At 40.1% G+C, this 26,979-nt stretch overlaps 1 protein-coding gene across 2 annotated transcripts in view; it reads right to left on the reverse strand.

Annotated features, from left to right (window-relative positions):
* Epb41l4a (erythrocyte membrane protein band 4.1 like 4A) overlaps nucleotides 1-26,339 on the reverse strand; it is a 222,632-nt gene extending 196,293 nt beyond the window's left edge. Inside the window, exon 1 of one of the 2 annotated variants that reach the window (XM_026401242.2) lies at nucleotides 25,927-26,339. In XM_026401242.2, the coding sequence (XP_026257027.2) occupies nucleotides 25,927-26,025 (99 nt within the window). In that variant the 5' untranslated portion in view covers nucleotides 26,026-26,339. The remainder of the gene's footprint in view (nucleotides 1-25,926) is intronic. The other variant, XM_077800666.1, reaches the window with a different exon arrangement.
* Nucleotides 26,340-26,979: the final 640 nt, after the last annotated feature.

A 26,979-nucleotide genomic window follows, 5' to 3' on the forward strand; every position in this document is an offset into this window, starting at 1 on the left:
CCTGTCTCAAAATAAGATTTACTTTAAAAGGGCTGAAATGGAGCCCAGTAGTAGAACACTAGCCTAGCAAGCACAAAGCCCTGGGTTCAATCCCCTGCATAAATAAATAAATAAATAAATAAATAAACAGATGAAGGAAGAGTCATGGATTTTGCCTTGGTTTGGAGACATTTCAGCATGGGCAGTAAATAAGTGTTCCCCTAGGCCCCAATATTTGCTGAGAATGGTGATATTAAAAACTGAGAATTTCATTCAATTGCTGGGCTGCTCAGTTCTGATCACAGCTAAGCAGTGCCAGCTCAAGAGGCCCATGACATGTTGAGAAAGAGACTGAAGTAGCACAGAGGATCCCTGGATATGATCTCAGCTCTACCTTTTTATAAAGCAGGTAAAGTGCCTGCCTGCAGAGGCAGCCTCCCACCTGAGCCTGCCAGGTGCTTCCTCCACAGCCTATAGTTCTGGCTAGTGGGACCAAGGGAAAGGAGGTCTGATGAAGAAGGGGTACTTCCAGGAAAAAATGCTTCCCTCTGACAGAAACATACTGTACCAATCAGGACACCTGGAAGAAAAACATGAGAGATGGGCAATCTGGAGAAAGTCTAATGAAGGTACAGGAAAGTCTGGGCTTGATACAGAAAACCAGTACAGAGAGCAGAATCCCAGTTAGTACCAAGCTCTTATCAACTCTAGAAACCACTTGAAAAAGGCTAAGAAACTCACAGAAAAGCCAAGCTAGAGCTCTATATTGTTAATCCTCTGAACCACCAACTGCTGGACTAGTTAATTTATGAGAAAAAAATACATTGCATTACCAAAAGCAAAAAACATAATCAAGTGAAAAAGTCATCTTTTAGCCCACTGAAATTATCTACTTACTGGAATTAAAAGAATTAAAATTAAAATCTTAAGTCAGAGAGGAGACATCCTTTTGTGTGTGTGGGGGGGGTCAGTGCTGGGATTCAAACCCAGGACTTCATACATGCTAGGCCAAAGTCTACCACTGAGCTTTACCCCAACCCCTAACCCATAAACATCTTAAGAGATTCCAATAGGCCAAAGAACACAAAATTCAAAAGGAGAAAACAAAAATCATCACATCCAATTTTATCCATGTATTTTTTGGTGAAATTTTTATCTCTCAAATTTTCAAATATGTATCACTCAGAGATAATGAGGTTTTGTCCTCACCAGCTCCTGGTGGGTGTTCAGATGAATAGAACATTTCTGAAATAATGTGGGCAAAGTGTTCTGAATTCTCTGAAAATTGGACACTACTCCTTTCTCCTTCTAGCTTAACTGTTTCAGCAACAAAAGTGTAAGCTCATCTCGAGACAAGTAATTAATTTTTTAATATGGCTTAATTAGCCCTTTCAATTACACGTGTTTCTAGCTACTTTAATAAAGAACTCAACCCTGGTGTCTTATATTTTTCAAAGGCATAATGGATGAAAGGATGTACTACATCCTCTCAGCCTGTTAGTCATTCCTTTAATAAGCACAGCTGTTTGCACTAAGACACAAGGAAGGCACCGTCACCCACTGAGGGGCATCATACCTTAAAGCCTGAAAATGTACAAAGAAACAGCCTCTGAAGCATTCGCCCTGTAAACCCAGCCCATAAAATTACTCAAATCTTACATACATATCTTCACATCAAATTACTTCTGATTCTAAATAACTTCCAATGGAACATCAAACCTTCAGCAATTGATTTTATTAGCATAAAAATTAATATTGATTTTGATATTTTATTTTATGGAAGACAGAGACTTCTGATCGTATTTGTATGACCTAATATTGATTAAAAAGGATTCTGGGGAAAGGAATTCCCTGGGTAATTCAATATAGCAGAAGGCTGTATTCAGCTGTCAGGCTCTGGTCTGTCTCAGATGTAAAAGATCTCAATGAGCATTCACTTTAGGACATACTATCAAAATAGAGTTTTTAAATAAGTTTCTTGTACCAACTTTTTAAAAAAATCTGCATGTAAGGATCATAAATACGGGACACATCTCAAAGCAGGTTATTGATTCCATAGCATCAAGGAAAACACTGCAGACATGATGCTGGGCACTGAGTAGAAGCTCAGTGGGGATGGAAAGCCATCACCTGCAAGGAAGCAAAAGCAATGATGATGATAGATTCTTTCCTTTCTGTTACCTTCTTCCCACACTGACCTCACCATTAAAAGTTCCTACCCATGGGTCCCTGCTTTAACAACAACAACAAAAATTCTACCAGAGAAAACTGCCACCTGGATACCCAGAGTGCCTGTGAGGGGCCTCAGCCTGGCGTCTAATACAAAACCTGGAAGCCCAGAGGGAAGGGTGCGCTTCCCTCCCACTGAGACTAATCAGCATAATCACAGCCCTGCAGGCACTGGGAGAAGCCAGAGCAGGAGAGGGAAGCCTGAAGGCTGCCTCCTCTCTATCAGTAAGTAAGCGCCCCGCCCTAGAGAACTGTTAGGGACCTGCGCTGTTTTACTCTGAATCAAGGAGCCGACACCCGTTCTGGCCTCGACACTGGAATTCAGCCTGATAACTGTGCTCACAAAGTCTCTCGGCAGCCTTTGATGCTTGCTGATGATGCCTCCATCTCCAATTTGGCCAGATTCAGCTTCAACCAGGGATTAAGGCTGGTACGCACATGTATAGTGCCTGGACCCGGTCCAACCCAGGTGCTCTCCGCATCATACCACCAAGCACGATGTCCCACTCCCAGGGCTCCAAACCCTTCCCATAACTTTTAGCATCTCCAAGGTTAAGAACTGCCTGGAAAAGATCAGTAATAGGTTTGGGTTTTTTTGTTTTTTGTTGTTGTTGTTGTTTTCCTTTTTTTGGCTAGGTACTGGGGATCAAGCCCAAGCCCTCAGGCATGCTGGACAAATGCTCTACCGCTGAGCTACAAGCTACATCTCAGTCCCAGGTGACAATATTTCAAAGTAACTGCATTTCATGATTTCCAAGTTTCCTTAGAGTTGTGAAATAATTTTTACATTTATCACAAGACTTCCAAAGTACAGTCTGGGAAACTCTATATTCTCAAATAAACATTATCTATAAATGACATTATATATGAAACAACTTCATATATTGTACATTTTATTAAAGCACTAAAGTACTATCAGCCACTAATCTCAGCAACTTCGGAGGCCGAGGCAGGCAAATCTCAAGTTTCCCAAGTATGAGGACAGACTCAGCAACTTAGCAAGACTCTGTCTCAAAATAAAAAATTAATTAATTAATTAATTAAGACTGGGGAAGTAGCTCAGTGGTATACACCCCTGGGTTCAAGACCCAGTACTGAGAAAGGAAAGAAAGAACTGATAAATAAATAAAGCACTATCATACAATTATAGTAAAGAGAAAAAAAAAATCAGATTAGCCTTAGGAGAATTATTAATCTTCCACCTTCCCCATTTAAAAAGGAAAGTAAAGGTTATCCACCTAATTTTTCACAACACCATTAACAATAAAGAAATAAAAAAGTAAAGCATCCCAATCTTATACCACTGCACAAGGACTGGCAAAGAAAATTTTTAAGGTACGAAATCCCAAAAGTTTCTCTGAAAGGGCTGCAGCACAAAGACTCAGAAATGCAAGTTGCTTCACCAGAAATTCACAAATCATTAAATTAATCAAAACCCAAGAGGATAGCAAACAATTTACCCTTCTACAGTATCTGGTTACAGCCTGTGATTTTTCACAAAAATAAATATCCTTCCTTCCCACCATTTAAAAGGGCAATGCAGAGTTGACACCAGCCAGAGTGAGCTTTTAAAGCACACACATATGGGTGAGGTGGAGGGGAGGAGGCACTTGTCCCTGGCTCTCAAGTCCCTCTGTGCATCTGAGTCACTTGGGGGAAGTTTTTAATTTTATCTAAACTCAAGACACCCCCAAATCACTTGAATCAGATTTGTGGGTTGGTTGGAACAGATAAGCTGTGTATGAAAAACCCCAAGTCCATGGACTGCCTTGACATAAAACAGGGCTCTGCACCCCACCCACCTCAGCAGCAGATCTGGCCACAGCTTCTTATCTTCCTGCTCAATTACCATGTGAGGGGCAGCTCAGGAGCTTCTGCTGCTCCATTCTCTGTGTCATTATGTGGTATGCACAACAGCTCTCTTTAGTCTTCAAAATAGCATCTTGGTTGGGTAACTAGTCTTGGGAGCCAGCTAGGCAGGGGACAGCCTCAGCGCTGGCAAGGGAGTTTCCATGCCCATTACTCTCCCCTTTAACCCCCTGCTATGAGTTCCCAGATGTAAACACACACTTAAGAGTAAATTATTGGTTTGAGGACCTCTGAAGCAGTTGGCTCTTAAGTTAACTTAATGAGCTGTGAACTTATACTAAAGTAATTTCTTATCCCAGAAGAAGAACTGATGGGCACAAAAAAAAATAAGATAAAATGTCTGGAGCTTAGCAGTAAGTTCAGGGAACAAGAGTAGAAATACATGAATTACAATCATTTAAAAAACAAATATCTAACATTTTCAAATATGAGAAAATTATTTCATTCAAAATTTTCATTTCCCTATATTAGAAAATATTTGTATTGGTATTTTTAAAAATTTAAATATATAATGGCTTTATAATATACCAAGACTGTACTAATAAGAACTTGGTATAATATGCATTCTCTCACTTGATCCTCACAACAATGCTAGAATTAGTAGCAGCAGTGACCTTACCTATTTACAAGGGAGGATCCTGAAGGAAGCACAGAGGCTAAGCAACCAGTTCAATTTCACCCAATAAAGAAGGGATGGGGCCAAGGCACAGAACCAAGTCTAACTGATTCTAAACTTTCAATAAACAAGTTCTAACAGATAAACAGCATCTCTCTCTCTCTCTCTCTCTCTCTCTCTCTCTCTCTCTCTCTCTCTCTCTCGTACCAGGGATTGAACTCCGGACGGGACACTCAGCCACTGAGCCACATCCCCAGCCCTATTTTGTATTTTATTCAGAGACAGGGTCTCACTGAGTTGCTTAGTGACTCACTTTTGCTGAGGCTGGCTTTGAACTAGTGATCCTCTTATCTCAGCCTCCCAAGCCACTGCGATTACAGGTGCACAGGTGCACACCACCACACCTGCCCAGCAAATTCTGTATCTCTCAATACTTAAACAATATGAAAGAATGCCACTGCAAGAAAACCATTTCACACTTTTAAAACAAAGGCTTTGTCTACATTACTTCAATAAGCAGTTTCTTCCAGATGCATAATCAGTGTTTTAGAGTGTCATATTGAGTTTTTATTTTAGTTTTAAATAATACCAGACATCTACAGGACACTACTATAAGATAATAGTATAAGATAATACTGCAGTGTAGCACATTACTCCAAAACTTAATGACTTAAAACATTATCTCACACAGTATCTGAAAGTAGGGGATCCAGGAGCAGCTAAATTAAGCCAAGTGGTTCTGGCTCCTTGTCCCTCCTGAGATTACAGTCAAGTATTAGCCAGGGCTGCAGTCAAATGAAGATGTGCCTGGGGCTGAAGGACTGAATTCCAAATGGCTCAATCACCTGTTGGCTATTGGCAAGAGGCTTCAGCTCCTCACCTCAAAGGCCTAAGGAGAGAAGTCAGCTGGCTTTCCACAGAACAAGTGATGGACAAACATACAGAGAAGGATAGAAGAGAAAGCTACCGGGTCTTTCCCATATTCAAGGGCAGGTGGATTCATTTCCAACTTCTGACCAACATGTTGTAAGTATGATATGAGAATTTTCATATTTTAAGAATTCCCAAGGAATCAACTCTGAGATTTGCTTTGACAAGTAAAATACTTATTTTATAAACCACTCACAGACTTTATCTAAAACCAGGTAAACTAAAACAGAAGTATAAAAATAAAATCAGAAACAATGATTTTTACCAAAAGTATTCACATATTATAAATTTATATGTCTAAAAATTTATAGAGGACCTTCTGAACAAACTGTGCAGCCTTAGTGCTGTATTTGGTGCTGTTAAGGATACCAAGTGCATGTCGTGTGAGTGAAGGATGCCATAAGGCTATACATTTTAAGGAAAGAACCATTAGTATGATGAAGTAGTTTGAAACATTAAAAAAGAATTTACAGAAAAATCAAGTAGTCAACATGAAAATATGCAACCTCAAAAAAAGAAAGAAAAATATGCAACCTCAACAGTAATTTAAAAAAAAAACTTTGTATTTTCCTTAGCAAATTGACAAGGACATTTTATATACTAATGTTCTATGCTCATGAAAATCTGGGAGTACAATAAAATAATAGCAGTTAGAGGGCATTCCAGTTCATCTTTAAAACAACCTTATGTGGAATGTATAGTCATTATTCTCCATTTTCCAGATGAAGAACTGAAGGAACAGGAATTAAATAAATCCTCAATCATTTGGCTAGTCAGTGGCAGATCCAGGATTTGACTACAACTTTCCTACCTCAGTAATCTAACCATCAACCATTAATCTACAGTGCAGCCTACCTAGAAAACATTTGGCCCTATGAGTTCAGAGTCTTAAAAAGAACCTCTGTGCATTTAAGTTCAGAAATTCCCTTTCTAGAGGACTCAGGATGAAGAAAATTACATGCTAAGTCAATCAGCTAAGGGATGCATGTGGCATATTCATACAATGATGCATAAAACTAACTGGCCAAAGCAGAATATTTAGACAAGAATAACATAGAGCTTTCAAGATGGAAATTGGTCTTATCGATAACTTAGTCCAATCTATTCATTGTATAGTAATAATCATTTGAAGTAAAAGATTTATTTTTCAAGGTAGGGAAACACAAAGATAATTCTTTTGTTTAAAAAATTCACATTCCCTTTCTTTTTTCTAAGCTTGTCCACTCTCTGTACTTAGTAGTTAATGAGAAAGAGAAAGCTACCAGTCCCTTATGTAATAAATAGTCCCCTAATAAGTGTTTCTTTAGAACTTGAGGTTTTCTTTCACGTAAGATTCTTCCAATAGGCCTATGTTTGCTAGAGATTCAAAAATCAGTTCAACTGGGCTGGGGATGTGGCTCAAGCGGTAGCGTGCTTGCCTGGCAGGCGTGCGGCCTGGGTTCGATCCTCAGCACCACATACAAAAAAGATGTTGTGTCCGCCGAAAACTAAAAAATAAATATTAAAAAAAATTCTCTCCCTCTCTCTTTCTCTCTCTAAAAAAAAATCAGTTCAACTATCCTATGTAAATATTAACAAAAAAAGATTGCCAATTTAATTTCACAGGCTTTGAGTAATATATGGGCTTCAAAACATGGACTTCAAGGTGGTACACCCAAGTATCTTAGAGACTTTCTTTCACTCCCTGTCAGGTGTTTTCCAGAAGAAAGAAGCTAACAGAAGCCTATGCTTAAAAAAAAAAAAAAAAAAAAATGCATGACAGTAACACCTGATTAGAGCCAGTCAGAAAAATACAAGTGTAACCCATGTTAAAAAGAGGTATTCATTAAGTATGTGTTACAAGCCCAGGGTGCAGAAGGTCAAAGAAGACCTCAATAGAAGAGACATGAGCACATTCAAGGAGGTGAGGGTAAGCCATGCAGAACTCTGGGAAGACGGAACAGCTAAAGCTCCACAGTAGAAATAAGTATATGTTTGAGAAAAAAAAAACCTGATTCCCGACAACTTCACTAATCTTAAGCTTTAGAATTCAGAGTACTTATGTTATAATTAAAAATTTCATTGTCTCTTAAAAATTATCTTTTAAAATAAACCCAAAGTTTTGGTTTTTTTAATGTTTATTTATTTAATTTTTTTTTTTAGTTGTAGTTAGACACAATATCTTTGTTTTATTTATTTATATGTGGTGCTGAGGATTGAACCCAGGGCCTCACACATGCTAGGCGAGTGCTCTACCAACTGAGCCACAACCCCAGGCCCGAAACCCAAAGTTTTTAATGCATAAAGCAGTTGTCCAAAACAGAAAATTCTGTTTTTAGGGCACATTTCTCTAAAAAAATGGACACACTTTAATGAGTACACCTAAATGAAACTGCTGTGGCTTTGATCTCAGATAGGTCGCATTAAACAATCTCCAGCTGCACAGAGAGTTATAATTAGGCAAATAAGCCATCCTTGGGAATGAGTCTTAGCATGTAGGTGGAACTCCAGGGACAAACCGGTATAGAGGTATGAAGAGAAAAGCAATAAACAGGAATTGAATTCCAAATCCATCATTCCCACACAAATCAAACTACCCAGTTCCTGTCGATCCTCCTCTCTGTACACCCACCCTCACAATGGTCACATATATCACCAGCTTTTTCATTTCTTCCCCTGACTACACCCCCCAGTTACAATGGAGTCTGTTTCTGTTTCTGTTTCAGGGCCTTTGCACAGGCTGTTTCCACTCCCTGGCACTTCTGCCTCCACGGCACTGTCACTCATCCCAAGTACCATTTCATGAGCAACACTTCACTCCATCAGATCCCTGGTGTACACTCTAATGTCACTGTCAATATTTCCTTCTTAGACCTGTGAGATCATCACCGGGGTCACTCAGTGAGCTGCATACTCCACACCAGCATAGACTATGTTACTCTGCTTCTCAGCTGCATCCAGAGCCCAGCCCAGTACCTGGCAGCTTAAGGGTCTCAAAATATATTTGTTCAATGAATGATGGTCCAAGGCCTCCTTACTATCTTTTTTACTCTATCCCCTGCCAATGGGGAACCCCAGCTCTCATCATCCCACAGATTCCAGTCTCCCCAAGCTCCAGTCCAGTCTGCAGTCAGTGACTGCCCACTTAATTTCCTAAATACTACCTGGGCTCTCCTCTACTATGACCTTTCCCACACCAGGTCACATACCCCTTCATGAACTTCCAGTCCTTCCCTAAGCGTTTTTTGCTCACCATTTTTGGCTGAGCATGTTTAGAAAACTAGTAACTTGGCATGTCTAAAAAGCCATGGATTCAACTCAGAGCAACAGAATTTGTCCAGTGTAGGGGCCCAGGGTGCATTTTGTTGTGACTTCGTTACCCTAACTTCATGCAAAAGTCACAAAATTATCTAATCACTTGTGGATGAGGTAGAACCAAAGCAGAGATGTGCCTATCTTCTGCTTTGTGCTGAGAACCCACAGTGGCCCTGGTCAGGATCATGGCTGTGGTGGATTCAGCAGTTACTGCAACAAGTGAAAAAGCTGGGGAAAGCACATGGAAGGCTCTGCAAACTGCAAGCAATTTATCACATAAAATCACTACCCCACCCCAGGAGGGGAAGAAAAACATCCCTGCGTACTTTTCAACTTTTCTATGACACCAGATGGGAAGCATTTTAAGCTAAATTAATTTATAATGAAAGTTTTCAAAAATACAAGGGTTTTGTTTGTTTTAGTAAAGCAAAGTACATTGTGTTGAATATACACACCTGTTTTCAGTAGCTCTGGTTTTCATACCTTAAATGTTTCATGACATAAATACCACTCATCTGTTGAAGACAATATTTAAGAGGAAGACAAAGGGTTTCCTAGAGAGGAGTTAGTCATAATGTTTACTCTTAAACACAACTGACCCAAATATTAAATATGGCATTTAAATGTTGGGTCACTTATCTTTTTCCCTCTGGCTCATTGGGGGGGGGCACTTTCTAGTGGGAAAACAACTCGTTTTTTTAACCTGAAATTATACAGTGGGCTCCAAGCTTCCTCACCACCATTCACAAAGGAAATGTATGACCTAGGGGATTAGGGATTGATCTGCCAGTCTAGGGTCTGGCTCCCTTTATAGCTGTTCCTTAGAAGTGGCCATCATGCCTGTGTCAATACAGATATTTCTATGACCTTGTCACAACCTGTTCTCCTGGGTTCATGTAATAGCTTGAGGGAAGTCCAAATTATCTAGGGTTTTTTAGACAAAAGTTCTAGAAAACAATGACTTATCAACGTTTTTAAATGTTCCCCCCCAAAAAAAGGACAGAGTTCAAATTAAGACAAAGGCTAAATCATTAACAAAATAATCAAAAACTGTGTCTTCTTTTTTGACTGATAATTTATTTCTACAAGGAATATTCACTAGTAAAGCCTGATAGGTTCTCAAATCTAAGCTTCATTTTTTGAAACACATCTTTATCAAGTGATCACAGTTATCTACACTGATAATTTTGTGTTTGAGCAGGCAAGCTGACCCATCCATTCTCCAATACTATCCTATCAGAGATACAAAGAGATTTACTTTCAGCTATGACCGTCAAACATTTGAAAAGCTGTACATAAAGGTCAATATCAAAGAGGAAAAAAAAAAAGAGGGAAGAAGCTGGTAGCAGTTTTAAATTCTGTTCATCCCAATAAATCATTCTCTTCTTCCCCCACCCTGCACCTGAGGTACTGGGCATTGCACTGTATCTCTAAGCTACACTCCTAGCTCTATTTTTATTTTGAGACACTAGGCATCTCACTAAGTAACCCTGGCCTCAAACTTAAGATCCTCCTGCCTCAGCCTCCAACATGGCTGGGATTATAGGCATATATCACTGCACCTAAGTAAGAAATCAGTTGTCTAATCAGCAAATGCAGATGCAAATAATAAAATGCCTTTTAACTGTACTTTCCTCATTGCTTAGAACTGTCAAAGACATTCCAAGTCATGATTTCACTTTTTTAAAAATCCCTTTAGGTTTAGCACTATATGTCTGCAAAACAATAGCAGCTAACTTTTATTATTTTGGTAATTATCATACCATCATGTGCTAGCCACTATACTGAGTTCTTACATGAATTATTTCATTCAACCCTCATAACAACATATGAGGTAGATGTTATTATTAACCTCATTTCGCTGATAGAAACTCAGGCAGAGTTAAATAACTTGCCAAAGGTCACTAGTGAGAAAATGACAGCCCCACAAGGTAATTATTAACACTCTACAGCACTTGAAATTTTTTAAATAGTTTTTCGGCCATTATCTCCTTTGAGTTTCCCTATGCCTATGATAATACTGGGATACTATTAACGTCCATTTAATTTTACAAATGGAATAGCTAAGATTTCAACACACTAAATGACTTTCTCAAGGTAGGAAATGAAGGCACTGGAAGAGAAATCCAGAGTCTAGATTTTCTTCTTCTCCCACTGTATAGGCTGCCTTTTCTACTGTAGACACTCAGTAAAAATATTTTCATCATACACTGATTATTACTTGAAGCATAATTTTAAATTTAAACTCCAGGACATTAAAAATTATCTATCCCCAGCACCATATGCAAGGCCTGGCACACAGGAGATGACTAGTCTGCACATTGCCCAGATCAAACCCATTTCTCTTATGTTCCCATTGCCTCTCCATCTTGGACAGCCTTCAGAGACACAGACCAATCTCACATGTCACCATTTTCAGGAAACCAAAGTCTATATATATCCACAATCACTTCTCCACAATCTAAAATCCAAGAAGATAAGAAAACTGAAAGCTTTATCTTAAATTTAATGCCAGACTTATTTGAGGACTACAGTAATCCATTATCAAGATGGTGCTCAGTGATACCCGGCTTCCTAGTCTTCAAATCCTTTTATAGTTCCCACCTACATGAGGTTGGTTGACAAGACCAGCAAAACCTATCACAAGTAACAGGATAAAAAGACTGTAGTTTCCATGTTAAGGCTTGAGACTCTGTCTCGCTGTTTGTCTGTCTCCTCCTGCCCCACCCCTTTTTTGAAGGAAGATAGCTGCCATGCTGCAAGGATGCTCAGAAGCCTACAGGGAGGCTCATGTAACGAGGAACAGAGACTTTCCATTGATGGCCACTGGGAAACTGAGGCCTGCCAATATATGAACCAGATCATCCAGCTAAGTTGCTCCTGGATTCCTGACTCACAGAAACTGTAGTTGATAAACACTGATTCTTTATAATTTGCCACATAGCCATAATTTGCTACATAGCAACAGATAATTGATAGTTATTATCTGTTATAAATTGCAATAAAGCTTCTTATAGTCTCACTTGCCTCCACTTATTATAAATATATAGATGTTGGATTGAAAAATATTAATATTTTGGGTTTATGAGGTACTGCTGTAGACCTGGCTGGAAAGGTTACATAAAATATATACCAGATACCTTACTAGAACCTGAAAAATGTTGGCTCTTGAAACACATTGGCCCCAAGGGTTTCAGAGAAGACACTGTGAACCTATTTTCATTTTTTATAATACAACTTTCTTGGTTATCCTTATCTTGGTATATCAGAAACAATTTCCTATAGGAATTCCTGTACATAATAGAATCTCTATCACATCACCCAATACTTGAGTATATATCATCCTTTGTTGTTTTATAAGCAAACATTTGTCTACCTATATGTTAAACCAATGGACAAGAGCCCTCCTTCTATTTCATTATTCCCACCCAGAAATCCTGATGCTAGCTGGTATACAATAAGCTCTGAATAAATTCTTATGCAATTGAGCTCATAAATGCATACCTACAATCACAGACACACAGCACTGGTTCACATCCCTATATACCTTCACACTCAAAATCTATTACCTTCAAAAAATTATTTCAGAACATGATGTAAGAACAGTGTCAGAAAGCAAAAAGAAGCAGGCTCTCTGAGGAATTCTGGAAAATTTGCATATCCTCCAAGTGCCCTTGTAAACAGCAGCAGAAGCATGAAATAATCTTTATCAGGGGAAAAGATCTATTAGCCTCCTGATGATTGGCCCATCTGAACCTTTCAATGAAAGAACAATTTTACCTTCCCCTCTCTTTTCTTCACCCTCCTCCAGACAATAAAATGGGTCACTAATCAGTTTTTAATTTTCTTTCCTGAAGAGAGAGTCAGCACAAAGCTGCAGGAACCCAGAGTAAAAAATTTACAAAATAAAGACCAAGGAAAAAGTCTGAGTGATCCAAGTCCTAAAACCATGCCATTACATTAGTTATCCTAGACCTTTTATATAAACATTTTCAAAATAGCCAAAAAAATTGCAATAACTATCATTCTGAAAAGAAATTCCACATAAGCAATCTTGTATTTTATTTTTAAATGTCCTATCCAGGAAGAGTTCCACAAATGCAAATGCCCAGACAGCAGAAGATAATCAGGATAAACCACAGAAAGACTTAGATTTAGAGAAGTGGCAGAGAGGGAACAAAACAAACCTCAGGGAGTGGCTGGGAGCATGGGAGAAGATAGGAACTCTGCCACCACAACCAACTCTCAATCCTTTCTTCCTTCCCTTGCCTTCCTTCCAAGTTATGAAGAAGAAAAGAAAGTGTGGGTGGGTCAGCCATGAGAAAATTTGGGGGCAAGTCAAGTGCAGTGGTGCACACCTGTAATCCCAGAGGTTTGGGAGGGTTTGGGGAGGCGGAGGTAGGAGGATCACAAGTTCAAAGGAAACCTCAGCAATTTAGCAAGACTGTGAGCAACCTAGTGAGGTCCTGTCTCAAAAAAAAAAAAAAAAAAAAAAAAAAAGGCTGGAGCTATTGCTCAGTGGTTAAGCACCCCCAAGTTCAATCCTTGGGGAAGCAAGGAAGGAACAAAGAAACAAAAAGAACTGGGTGGAGACAAGGATCTCTAGGCCCAAGTGCAGAATTGGGTGGGTAGGGGGTAGGGGTGGGGTTTGCTGAATTAGATAATTTTAATGCCTATGACAGATCGAACTTTCCACTGTAAGTGAAATCCAGCCAGCCAGCTGTAATTTACATCACCTCTTCCACACTCTCACCCCAGCCGTCTGCTGCTTTTTGAGGGAGCATCATGGGGCTAAATTAACTGAGGGTATGTGACCACGCACAGGTTTAGTACCAAGGACCAAACAAACCCTTGCCCTATTGGCCAAAAGAATGAATGGCTCACAGAAAAAAGCAGTGATGAGAGGAAACGAATTTGTGTGAAAGATTTTGTGATGCTATGGCATTATCTACACTAGATGCTTAAAATTCTCTTCACAAAGAGAGCTGCTGTATCTTGCATATCTATTGGGATTTTTCAAGGGTTTGAATACTACGGACTTTGAAAGTGTGCAATCCAGACAAGACTGAAAAGCTTACATTATGCCAGTTTCAATACCACTCAGATTTGCTACAATTTCCCTCAGTCATAGGGGATCTTAGTCCAATTCCATAAAGCCACAGCTGCTCCCAAGACATTAACCTACAATCCTGCTAGAAATCCCTGAAGTTTGGGGTTGAAAGTGATGGGGGAGGGTGTGTATGTTCAAAAGTGGTCTTCTAGCCACCTGTATTATTTTTTTCTAGGGAGGAGAAAAACAGCACACATCACCCTGCTCAGAACAATTTCTCAATGTATTTCAAGGTAATAGAGACAAACCACATACATATTTAAGTGATATTAACTTTCTAGCATCTTCACCTATCAAAACTACCAAAGAAAAGTTATTCACAAAACATATGCAAATACCCTTTTTCAGTCCTCCACCAAGTGATTTACAGAAAGAATCAAAGGCAGATCCCTTGCAGAACATGAATAGCAACACTCAAAGCTTGTACAGGAAAGTTTTAGAAATCTAAATATTCAATCACAGTTTCAAGTTACAAAAGCAATAGCAGCAGTATGACTAAAACAATCCTTCAATCAGTCCTCTGACAAATACATACTGAGCACCACTATGTGCCTAGCATTCTTCTAGGTTCTTGGGGATTTAACAGTGAGTAAAACAATGTCACCATACCCAGGAAGTTTAAGGAAAAATTTCTCAAAATATTAAATGTTTTTAACTAGGAGTGTTTTCTCTGCTCAATTACTAAACTTACCAAGGAATTAGTAAAAATTAACAAGATCCATATAGAGTCATATAGACTAATGAACAGAATTGAAAGTATAAAAAGTAAATCTCACATTTATTGTGAATTGATTTTTTTTTCCTAAAGGTGCCTAGACAACTCACTGGGGAAAAAAAAAAAAGTTTTTTCAACAATGGTGCTAGGACAACTGGATAACCTTATACAAAAGTAAAAAAGAATGGATCATAAACCTAAATGTAAGACCTTAGGCTACAAAACTATTAAAAGAAAACACAGGGGCTAGGGTTATAGCTCAGTGGTAGAGCGTTCAACTTGCCTGTGTGAAACACTGGGTTGGATCCTCAGCACCACATAAAAATAAAATATACATATTATGTCCATCTACAACCAAAAAAAATATTTTTTAAAAAGAAAGCACAGGAATAAATCTTCATGCTTTGAGATCTTCATGCTTTGAGTTAAGCAATGGTTTCTCAACTATAATACCAACAGCAAAAGTAACAAAAGAAAACATAAACTGTACTTTCACCAAAATTAAAATTCTTTATACTTGAAAACAATACCATCAAGAAAGTAAAAAGACAACTCACAGAATGGGACAAAATATTTGCAAATCAAATATCTGATGAGAGACTTGTATACAGAATATATTGTAAGAAATTCAATGAGTAGAAAACAAATAACCCAATTTTAAAAATTGGCAAAGAGGGTTGAGGGTGTAGCTCAGAGGGAGAGGGCTTGCCTAGTATACATAAGGCCCTCACTTTGATCCCCAGCACCAGGAAAAAAATATTGGCAACAAATCTCAATCAACACTACTCTAAAGATATATAAATAGCCAATAAGGACATAAAAAGCTCAACTCATTAGTCATCAAGGGGAAATGCAAATCAAAACAGCACTGAGATACTACTTTACATCCCACAGAATCCCACTGGAAAAAGAAAATTACAAAAAGGGTTGTCGAAAAACATGGAGAAAGCAGAACCCTTACATTGCTGGAAAGAATGGTAAATGATGCAGCTACTGTGGAAAACAGTTTGGCACTTCCATATAATAATAAACCTCCACACCTGGGTATATACACAAGAGAAATTAAGACATACATCCTCACCAAAACCTGTACATGAATCTTCACAGCAACAGTGAATCTTCACAGTGCATATATACATACAATGGAATTCTACTCAGCAATAAAAAGACACAAAGTACTGACACCTGATATACAGTGAATGTATCTTGAAAACATTATGTTAAGTGAAAGCTAGTCACAAAAGACCATGTATTATGTGAATCCATTTATATGAAATATCCAAAACATGCAAATCTATAGACAAAGATTAGTAGTAGCCTAGCAATAGTAGAGGTGGGGGGTTGGAAAGACAGAGAGTAATGGGTATAATATTTCTTTTCAGAGACAAAAATGTGTGAAAATTTATTGTGATGGTTGCTAGCTCCAAATATATGGAAAAAACATCAAATTGTACACTAAAAATGGGTGAATTGTGTGGTATGTGATTTACATCCCAATAAAGCTGCTTTTAAAAATTAAATAAGAAATTAAGGAGCCAAACAGGTATAATATTTGTACCAGAAAAACTAAACAGTGAAAAAAGGTTTTTTTTTCTTTTCACAGATATACTAACTTATGTCCACAAAGAGGTGCATTTATTAAGTCATCCACTCAACATCAATTCATTGATGTCTACTACTCCTTAGGAACTGAACTTGATTGGGAATCCCATAGAAAAGATCTAGTTTCCCCCCAACCCAGGCTTTCCATTCCTAATAACACCAGCTACCACACAGTAGGCACAGAACTAAAGTTTTCATGTATAGCATCTCAGGATAAGGTGGAGAACATTATCCTAATTTTACAGATGAAGAAGCACACTTAAAGAAGGTGACCTGGTCATGATGACAGCACTAACAAATGGACCGCATTAAAAGCCAGATCTATCCACAGCTAAAGTCTATGCCTTCTTCACCCAACTTATGTTCCTTCCAGGGAGAGATGGTCAGGAAAGTACAGACACCTCTGCAGTGAGATGCAGGGTCAGAAGAGGGCATCTCCAGCTCTCCACCATGAAGAAGTCTGCAGAAAATATGACACCTAAGCACTACACTGCTTGGAGAGGGCTAGTACCTCACTCAGACAAGATGAGGTGGGTTGGGGCTTTCCACGCAGAAAAGACGGGAGTGAGAAGGAATGTCGAGAATGCAAAGACGTGGAAGCTGAGTTTGGCAGGACAGCCAGCCAGGCATGAGGAAGTGGTGGCAAGAAAGAACAGAAAGGATGAGGGTGCCTGAATATGAAGGGCCCCAAGAGCTGCTGGTTTGCTAGGAATTTAAACTTAAGACACAGACTAGCCTTTGCAGTATTCTACACAGGGGGCCAGCAAGACCACCCTAGATGCAGTCACATGGAATTAACAACAGTAGCAGGGGCAGGGATTAGAAGGGTACTGTGAACTGTTCAGTTCTGAACTTTTCAGAACCCAGAAGGACCTGAATCAAGGCAATAGTAATGAGAAAAGGGGAGAGGCAATAAATTTGGAAGATATTTGAAACAGGAACTCCAAGACCTGGAAGGATGTAGAAATTTAAGAATCCTGGCCCAAGAAGTAGAAAGCACACCGTTGGTGGCCACAGCATCCACAATTCCTCTTCTTCCTTCCTGACTCAGTTCCTCTCCTGTGCAGCCACTAGCCTCAGCCACCAATCCCAGCTCTACCCAGTTCCCAGGAAGATTCTTTGCCATCTTGACTCAAGAATGGTCACAAGACTCATTCTGACTAAAAGACACATGGGAAAGTCTGTTGCAGAACTCATGGAGAAAGCCATTAGTCTATATTCCTAACTAGAACATCACTGTATACAAACATCATCTCCTCATCTAAAGAACCACTGAACCATCTGCTACAGCCTGTGACAGCACTGACTCCCCAGATACAGAGGAAAGAAGAGATGAGGAGAAGCAGGGACCACAGTGTCACTGACCTACCCCGAGCCTTCTCTCCTTGCCCCCAGATTCCTATAGGTGAGCTAATAAACTTCATCACGTTGAAGCAGCTGGCAGTGGAATCTAAAGCATCTTAACTGATAAGGACAGAATATGGTATCATTCACCCAAGTCAGGAGCACAGGAAGAGGAGGTGGTCTGAAGGGGGCCATCCACTGTGGTGCCTAGGAGGGAGTTAAAAATACAGGCCAGATAATAAGAAGGCAATGGGGCTAAGGATATGGCCTTAGATGTGTAAGAGTAGAAATGCAGTTTCCATACTCCAGTCGTTGCTAAAGCAACGTGAATACATGTACAGCTAGAAGATGACACTGTTTCTCCTTGAAACACTGAGATCTGACAAGTCATTAGTACCTATGATTATCCAGTCAACCACTCACGCCCCTCAGAAAGTACTTGGGCAGAGTTGGGGGGATTAGAATTTCCAAATTGTAACTGAAAACCAATTATACTTGAAAATAATAGATCATGTATATTAGCAGTGACCATTTATTGAGCATCTTTTATCCCAAAAACCTTTTTTCAAATTCTCACACCTCATCCTGGGAAAGATATCATGTCCCTCAACTTACAGATGAGGAAACTGAGGTTGGCTCAAGAAAAATCATTTGTCCAATCAATCACAAAGCCAGTAATTATGTGGTAGACCAGGACTTGAACACAGTGGGGGAGGGGTTGAAGGAGACCACACAGCACCCCAATTAGGGGGCTTGTTCTGGTATCATGTGTGAAGTGAAGGCCATAAGATGCTGTTGGAAGCAGTGAGGATGGGGGAGAAAAACCAAATCTGACAAGTGACATTTAAGACAGCAGAGGCTCAAAACTGCTTCTCAAATTCAGATCTGAATGAAGGACAAGATGGGAACTGAATAGTTTATCCATGCAAATGGCCTCTGTGGCTAGCTCAGAAACCTGAGCCTTGTTCCTGCCAGTCACTGTGGAAAGCTGTACTCTAAACAAAGCACTTCCTAGCCACCTTCTGAAGCACCATCCCCACAAAGCTGGAAACTCAGAGCCATTCCAGAGCTCAAAATGTGTCATTTCTAAACAATATACTGCAGTGTTTGGTTTTAGGGGGCCTGCTGATCCCTCCCTTGCCATCTGACCTTTCTGCTATTGTCCCTATAGGCTAACACTCAGCAGTCCCACAAGGCACTCCCTGGTTCTCCCTGCCTGCCCCATCTCTCTTGTTCTAATTTCCTCTGGGCCTGTCAATCTCCTCTGCTAGGAAACAAACTTCTCACCCCTTTGGAAGCATAACCAGCCCTTTCAAGTCTTGAGCTGATTCTTAGGAGATCCCCCAGAGAAGCCATTTCAGCCCTTGGGGATTTTTTTCCCCAAGAATGTTTAGTAACAGAGAAAGGGACTAACAATAGGCAGCAGCACTTAAGAAGAATGCTGGTTCGCTTAAAAAAGAAAACAAACAGGAAATACACACAGGGCTCAGGAGGCACAGGAATGTGATCCACATTTTTAAGAATGGTACACTCTCCAAATTGTAGTTACAAGCTCTTTGAGTCACACAGTAAACTGACTGGTTCCTAAACTTAGCACACCTAGTCTATGGCCTACCACATGTGATAACAGGTGCCTGCTTAATCTTAATATACAAGACTTAAGAACAAAATTCATGGGGCAGAAGCAAAGGGCAAGTCACTGCAACCAAAGCAGGCTGACCTGGAGTGAAGTGTATAAGCCTTACATGGGGCTAAATGTCAGAGGGCTCAGCCAAAGCAGTCAATCTCAGAGAGGTATGAAGCGCACAGTCATGTTTGTAACAGGCCTGCAGACAAATGCACTTCCTGTTGGAATGGAAAACATAATTTTTCATAAAAACCCCAATATTTAACTTATCACTCTGCCTTTTCTATTAAGCCTTAGATGAATGTCAGATTCGTTTATGCAGTTTCAAAAGTAAAATAGATAAAATAGGAACATTAAAAATTATAGCAGTGGGGCTGGAGACATAACTCAGTGGTAGAGTGATTGCTTAGTGTGCCAAGCCCTGGATAGCACCACAAAAATAAATAAAAAATAAAATTACTGCAGTGGCTCCAGATTGTGAGAGCCCAACTAACACTGTTCTCAAAATTTAAAGAACAGGAGATCAGGGGGGGGAAAGATAATTAAAGTATGAGGCTCTATTACCTATTCATGAAATGTGCACTTCTTCCCAAAGACTCAAATTGAAAGGAGAAAGTTACATTAAAAAGAAAAAGACTTGAAGTTACCCCTACAAGACAAAAACAGTGTCTGTTTTCTAAAACAGCTGCTAGTTAGCTCTTCAGTGTGCTGCATGTAGTCAGTCCACGGCACCATCTAATTTTCTATATGTTATCAACATAAAATTCAAATATTTTGGCAACATATATTTTTCAGTGAGAATCACTTTTTGGGAGGTCTTTTCTAGTAAAAATAAAGTGGCAAAGGAACCTCATTATCCATATTAAAGATTTTCAATGTGGCCTATTCCAACTGTAACACTCCATTCATTCCTCTATTTGAATTGTAGTTAACAAGCATCTATTACATGAGGCATGTGGCTCAAGCTGCTGGAATCACAGCTAGGGGCTCATCAGCTGCTGGTGGAGACAGAGCCCAGAAATAATGCTCATGTCATGACAGGTGCTGTGTGAGGGATGTGTGAGAGACATGGATGAGCACTTAATTCTGCCTGGTCACAAGCTCAGCTGAAGACCTCTGAGCAGATGAGGCACTTTATTCAAGTCTTAAAGGATGGTTCAGATGAGTGAGGATGTGTTCAAGGAAAGGCAAAAGGGTATACCAATCAGCAGAAATCCCATGCACAAAGTCTCAAGGAAGTATGGAATGTTTGGGAGACTGAGCGGTTCTGCCTGACAAGAGAGCAAGTCATTTAGTCAGGCAGGGCTAAATCAATCAGGTAGGGTGCTGAGTCAAACAATAACGTCCCAATTTTAGACAAGAATAAGTCATTTCAAAAAAGAGTAGGAGAAGAGTTGAAGTTATGGCTCATTGGTACAGCACTTGCCTGGCATGTATGAGGCCCTGGGTTGGATCCTCAGCACCCCATATAAATAAATAAATGAAATGAAAGATCCATTTACAACTAAAAAATATTTTTTAAAAAAAAGGGGAGAGGAGAGGAGGAAAAGAATAGATAACATTTTCCAGGTGCTCACCACATGGAAGTCACTGTGGATGTGTGAAGTGAGTACTCTGATTTGTACCCATTTTACACATGGTGAAACTGAGACTCAGAAAAGATAAGTATCTTTCATGATGGCCCCACAGCTAGTATTAGTGGAGACAAAATTTAAAACCAGGAGGTCTGATTTCAGGACACAGGCTTTTATTTTTTCCCATTATATTGCTCCCACTATAAAAATAAGCACATTAAAAGACACAGAAAATCATATTGTTTTCACTGAATAAAAGAAACTCACCACTCCCAAGGAGAGGGAGGGAACAGGAGACATCTCAAGGTTACCCTGCATCCTGCAGGAAATTAAGTACCAAAAATGTTAAGAATAAAGGAAGCCACATGCTCTCTGGCACTGGTTCTCAGCCAACGGTTATACTGACCATCAGTGGACACTGGACAACACATGGGGACATTTTTTGGTTGTCATGGCTAGGGAAGAGGTGCAACTGGCATCTCCTGGGTAGTAGCTAAGAATGCAGCCATGTATCACACAATGGAAAGGACAACCTACCACAGGAAAGAACTGCCTGGCCCTACAGTCTCAAATAAAATCTGACCAAACAAATTACATTCCCATCTTGAGTGTAAGTGTCCTAATAAAAATAACAAACCACTGTCCACAGAGCCAATAAGAAGTAGAGCCTGGACTTTTATTCCTACAATTTAGATTTAACCTTACCACCCATGCTCAAAAGCAACAAAAACACTGCATTCATTCAAGTTCAGTTCAAACTCAGTTCAAGCTTCACATTATAGAATTCGAGAACAGACAGACATGGTAACTGGGCTGCAAAAGAATGTGGTCCACCATTAGCCAAGAACATTATAAGCCCCTGGAGAAGGTAGGCCATCAGCTGCTAGAGGTAACAAAACAATGTCCTCCCTCTTAGTTTTTAAATCATATTTAAGTTATGGCTGATAAAAGTATTTTACCAATAAAAATAAACTGCTTATAATGGCAGGTTATATATTAGTTCATCTTATGCAACCACAACACGGATCTCACATCTGAATCTTACAAAGCTGGATGTGGGGCCAGGGTTGAAGCTCACTGATGGAGCGCTTGCCTAGCATGCATGAGGCACTGGGTTTGATCCCTGACACCACATAATAAATAAATAAGGTATTGTGTCCATCTACAACTAAAACAAACAAACAAAAAAAGCTGGATACAGTGTAGAGAAGGGAATTTTCTATCCTAGTCCCATCTAATGTACTGACCATTCCAGACCCCAGTCAGCTTACATTACCAGAAATGTTACTATATGATTTCTTGCCTCAACTAATGTTTATAAGGTCCCCAAGTCTATAAGATATGTGTTTCTATAGAAACAGCAAAAAAAAAAAAACAATAAAAGATACAGGTATTCACATAGATGCTTAATATAATTTATGAAAAACTGTTGCTTTTCACTTTCTTCCCCAATCTTATAAGACATTTTCATTACCATTCAAATGAAATGAAAATTACAATTCTTGGTAAGACACATATACTTTAAATTCTCACCTTATAATTGTTTTTCTGGTTTATTAGGAAGTTTCTCATCAAAACATTAAAACTGACTTATAGTATTCCTTCAGAAATCTCAGGATATTTAAGAGGTAACATTTTTTAACAGTTAATGAGTGAATTGTATGTTTTAACTGGGTAAATTGTGTTGCATATCTCCATAAATTCCTTTAAAAAGCTAATGGGGTTCCAATTTCTCTGTCATCTTAGGTTTCATTAACTTAGTCAACACTAAAAGGAATCATGAGTACCTTGGTATTCATTTCAGAGGATCAAATTTTTTGAAATGAAAATATTAATCTATTTATATTTGCAACAGCAAGCAATTCTGAGGGCTAAATTTAGAAACAAACCTGTGACTTTTCCCCCTGAAAAATCTTTTGCTAACCAATTAATCCAAAAATTAGTTTAAGCCACATTCAAGTCTACTTTCTAAAAGAAAGAAAGATCTCTACCTCCCCTAGCACACAAAACAAAAGACCTAACAAAAGTTTCCCAAACCAAACATTACTCAAAAAACTGAGACCAACCATAGCAGAAATTCTTACTTGAATAAACAATAGAGATAGCAGCAGAGAACAAACAGCTAAAAGCTATTGTGGGGCTCAACACACAACCAATAGTTTTCAGTTTATACAAACTTGGGTAGTTAAATCTTGGATAGGACTCAATCTATGAACTGCATGAAAAAGATTTCCTGCTTGCCAAGTGAGGTTACCTCTAAAGCAAGTTAAGAATGTAAAAACCCATTAATATGGTTACAAAAATATTGTGTCTTATTTTTTAAAACAAAATCATTTTCCATTTAAATGATACTCACCTGAACATACAAAATATAACTATTGTCTTCAGGCTAAAATGCTTTCTATAGAAACTGCATTTTTTCTCCAAAGTCAATGAAAAATTTTAAGTTGTAGAAAATTACTTCATAACTTTTCAATTTGTAATCTGGTACTTTGATTCAAAAGGTGTTTTTCAAAATGGCACACAGAAAAAAAATGTTTTACAAAGCTTCTCTCATAATTATTGTACTTTATTCCAATTAATCTTCCAACCCATAATGCATTATTATAGCAGCAATACAAGCAAATTCTTTTTTTTTTTGTTTTTCTATGTTCACTTCAGGGAATATTAGCTAATTGATGCTGCCTGCTTAACTTTGTTTTTAATGAAGTGATAATCAAAATTATTGAATGTATTATCTCACAGTAAAACACCACAATAGTAACTATTGGTTAATTTTGAAGTAATTATTTACTTTTTCATTTATGAACTAAAGTAGGAGCTGATTTTATCTGATTAATACAATGGAATATTAATATCTATGATATAGGAAGGTTAGGAAAAAATTTTTAAAGTCAGATATGTGCAGAAAGACATACACATATTCAAGGTATGAGCATCGTTTACATAAAAGGTTGCTTTTTCATACCTTATGCCACTTATAAATACCCAAATGTTTAATTTAGTACATACCACAAGGTGCTTAACATACATTTTTATGGTTGCATGGTAGTTACTGATAATGTGGTTAACTTTAGCAGACAATATCTATGTTACACACATGGCCATCAAAATAACATAGTATGCTTCTGTGACACTGAAAGAGACCAAGCCTGTTGGGAAATGATTACTTACAACAAAAGCTCACTTAAATTATTGTTTAGTTATATGGCATACAGCCAAGATAACAGTATTATAAAGTTGCTGTTGCCCTTGCATCACTCACCAATTTTCAACCCATTTGTAAAACAAGATAAGCACCACTGGGTTATTAAAAATAATTATGGATCAGGACGTTTGATTCATGTTTCTTTGACAAAATTATTCCATTTGATCCCAAGTCTTGGCTGCCCTCTTGACAGAAAAATGTACATGCTCCACCACTGACAGGGGCACGGCTTTTATGATTAAATAGGAAGCTCACACTGCAGATGACTAGACTCCAGATGAACTGAGACTTTGCACTTCAGAAAGATTTCTTTGTTGTTTCTGCATCAGATCATCACTTATCTTTTTCTAATTGTTTCCACTCCCACACCAGAGAATCTATGTATTATCAAGAATTTAGGATGTTTTATGATTTTTTTGGCCTATTTTATTCACATAGCACACCACAGAATGTTACATCATTTTGTAAATTCTTTTCCTGATTTCTGTGGGCATCCGAGGGGGATGTTTGGGAACATACAAGTTAAAAATACAAAATGAACACTCTCCCCCAAAAGATCCTGTTTTATTGGTCCTGAAAGAAAATATCAAATGAGACCTGACTACATTTTGCTTATTTTAATTACTGTGGAAACAATATTCAAAACAATTTCCTAAAGAAAGGGTTAACAACCTCATAGCTTTAATAGATCACTTCACCCTTTTCTCCTGCAAAAGAAGTTCACCTGTGTGTGATATGAAAACGCTGTACACCAAAAATGGCATCATCAACGCTGAGACTTTTAGCCAGGAACAGTTACTTCAGTACGCATCCAGCTGTGTTAAAACGGATTCGCAAAAGGAAATGCCCAGGCCTACCCCATCAGGATTAACTTCTGAGAGGAGAGGGCTCTTGGCAGCCTGAACTAGATTTTTCAGCCAGCCAGCCGGCTCTATTGGGGGTTGGGAGGGAGGTTTCCCTTCACCAGACTCAGCTGCCGCGTTATCTAAAAAACCTCAGTGATTTAAACTGAAGGGAAAGGGAAGCAAAACAATAAAAAGCTCCGGATTCGGGTCTCCTCTAGGTAGTTCAATTGTTGCAATAGGCGAAACAAGCGCGCAGGCGCATCCTCAGGTTGTCAGGTACTCTTCAAAATTAAGGAAGTGGATCTGTGAAAGGTCTGCAGCCTGTTTGTTCGGGTTTTGTAGGTAAATAGCAGTAATCGCATTTTTAATAACTAAAAGCAAAGTTATTATCGAGTAGCTTTGAGAGACGTTTACTTAACTGTGAGACGTTTACTTAAACCGGTTCGTTCGCGGAAAGGGAAATTATTTTCAGTACAAATGTAGCCTTACCCAGTTACAACACAATCACAACAACCCGGTTAATGTGTTTCAAGGAGTCAAACCAGTTTAGTTTACTTCTCCAAGAACGCTATCAAGAAAAAAAAAAATCAACAAAACCAAGGACAATCATGCCTTCAACCCTGGGGTAAAGTGCAGCCTGTACACTCAATTTTGCATCTCTTTCGGAGCTGCGAGGGGCCTTAAAGCTTTGGGAGAAAATCGGTGGTGGACACACTTGTGGTCTCCATTGCAGGACGGTGGGCTGCGGCTGGATTGGTGCATGGAGTAACCTCTGCGACGTCGAAGTACTTGATGCAGGAACTGAAAGTTAACCCACCGTAACACGTCCACCCTGTGTCTGAGCGCAGGGGGCATCTGCCTCTCCTTCCCACAGCGCAGAGACGCGGCCGCCAGCCTCGACCCGTGACAGCCCTCAGACAAAGCCGCGGACCCCTGCGCCCGCCCTGCTGTCGACCCGGGAACGCGCCCCCCGATCATGCCTACCTTGATGCCCTGCTGCTGGGTGGTGAGAGTTAACTTGGATTCATCCAAGAGCAAAACTTCGCAGTAAAATTCTTCCGGAACAGCGCAGAAACAGCCCATGTCGACTGTGACCGTCTCCAGCCAGGCGAGAAAGCTGTGACCGAGCGCCAAGCCGCCCCCTCCCCTCAAACACGAAGCATTAATTTACTGTCCTCGCCGTGGCGAAAGCGAGAGAAGCTGCTCCCGGTGGAGTCCGGAGCCGAGCTGCGGAGCCTCCTGGCGCCGCGAGAAGCAAGGAGGGCGGAGAAGGCTGGGAGAGTCAGCGCCCGGGAGCCGCCGGGGAAGCGCCGGCGGAACTGGGCGCGGAGGGCGGCGCGTCCCCGTGCATCCTGCGGCTCCGGCTGTGACTCTTCTGAAGGCGGCTGTGACGCGGCCCCTCCACAGACCTGGGGACGACAAAAGTCTCCTGGCAATGGGGGTCAGACAAGAAAAGGAGATACGGCTGCCCGAGGCCCTCCTCGGACTAGGAAGGGCCCCCTTGAAGCTCTACAGCTCCCTCCAGCAGCACCAATTCCAGCGTGGCCGCGACGCACCCGCGGCTCGTCAGCCTGTGGAGTCCCCAGCAGGAGCGGACTTGCACCACCGACCCCGCCCCACACGCCCGACCGGTCGGCCAAAAGGGGAGCTCTCGGCTTCTCTTTTGTGTCAGGGGTACCCACGACATCTCAACCAAGGGCTCACAGGCAGTGGCGAGAGTCGTCACTCAGACCGCTACCCACAACACTCCATCCCGTGGGCATCCAGAGACCCGATGAAGGACAGTGGGCTCCTTACCGAGACCAGCGAGGGGGCGTCAGCTCGTCGCGGGACAAGGGTCCGGTCTGGGGGCTCCCGAACTCATTACCGGGGTTCGTGTGTGGCCAAGTTCAAGCTCTCCTTCGGGGAACGTCCTGCAGCCGCGGGGGAGTCCTGCTTTTGCAGGACAGCTAGAAAAGCCGGGAGTCGAGGATCCGCGGGCGATGGCGCTGAGAAGCCGGCGCCCTGGCTGGAAAAGTGGTGGGAGGGTGGGGGTGT

The sequence above is a fragment of the Urocitellus parryii genome, chromosome 1 (assembly GCF_045843805.1).
Source record: "Urocitellus parryii isolate mUroPar1 chromosome 1, mUroPar1.hap1, whole genome shotgun sequence".
Lineage (NCBI taxonomy): Eukaryota > Metazoa > Chordata > Mammalia > Rodentia > Sciuridae > Urocitellus > Urocitellus parryii.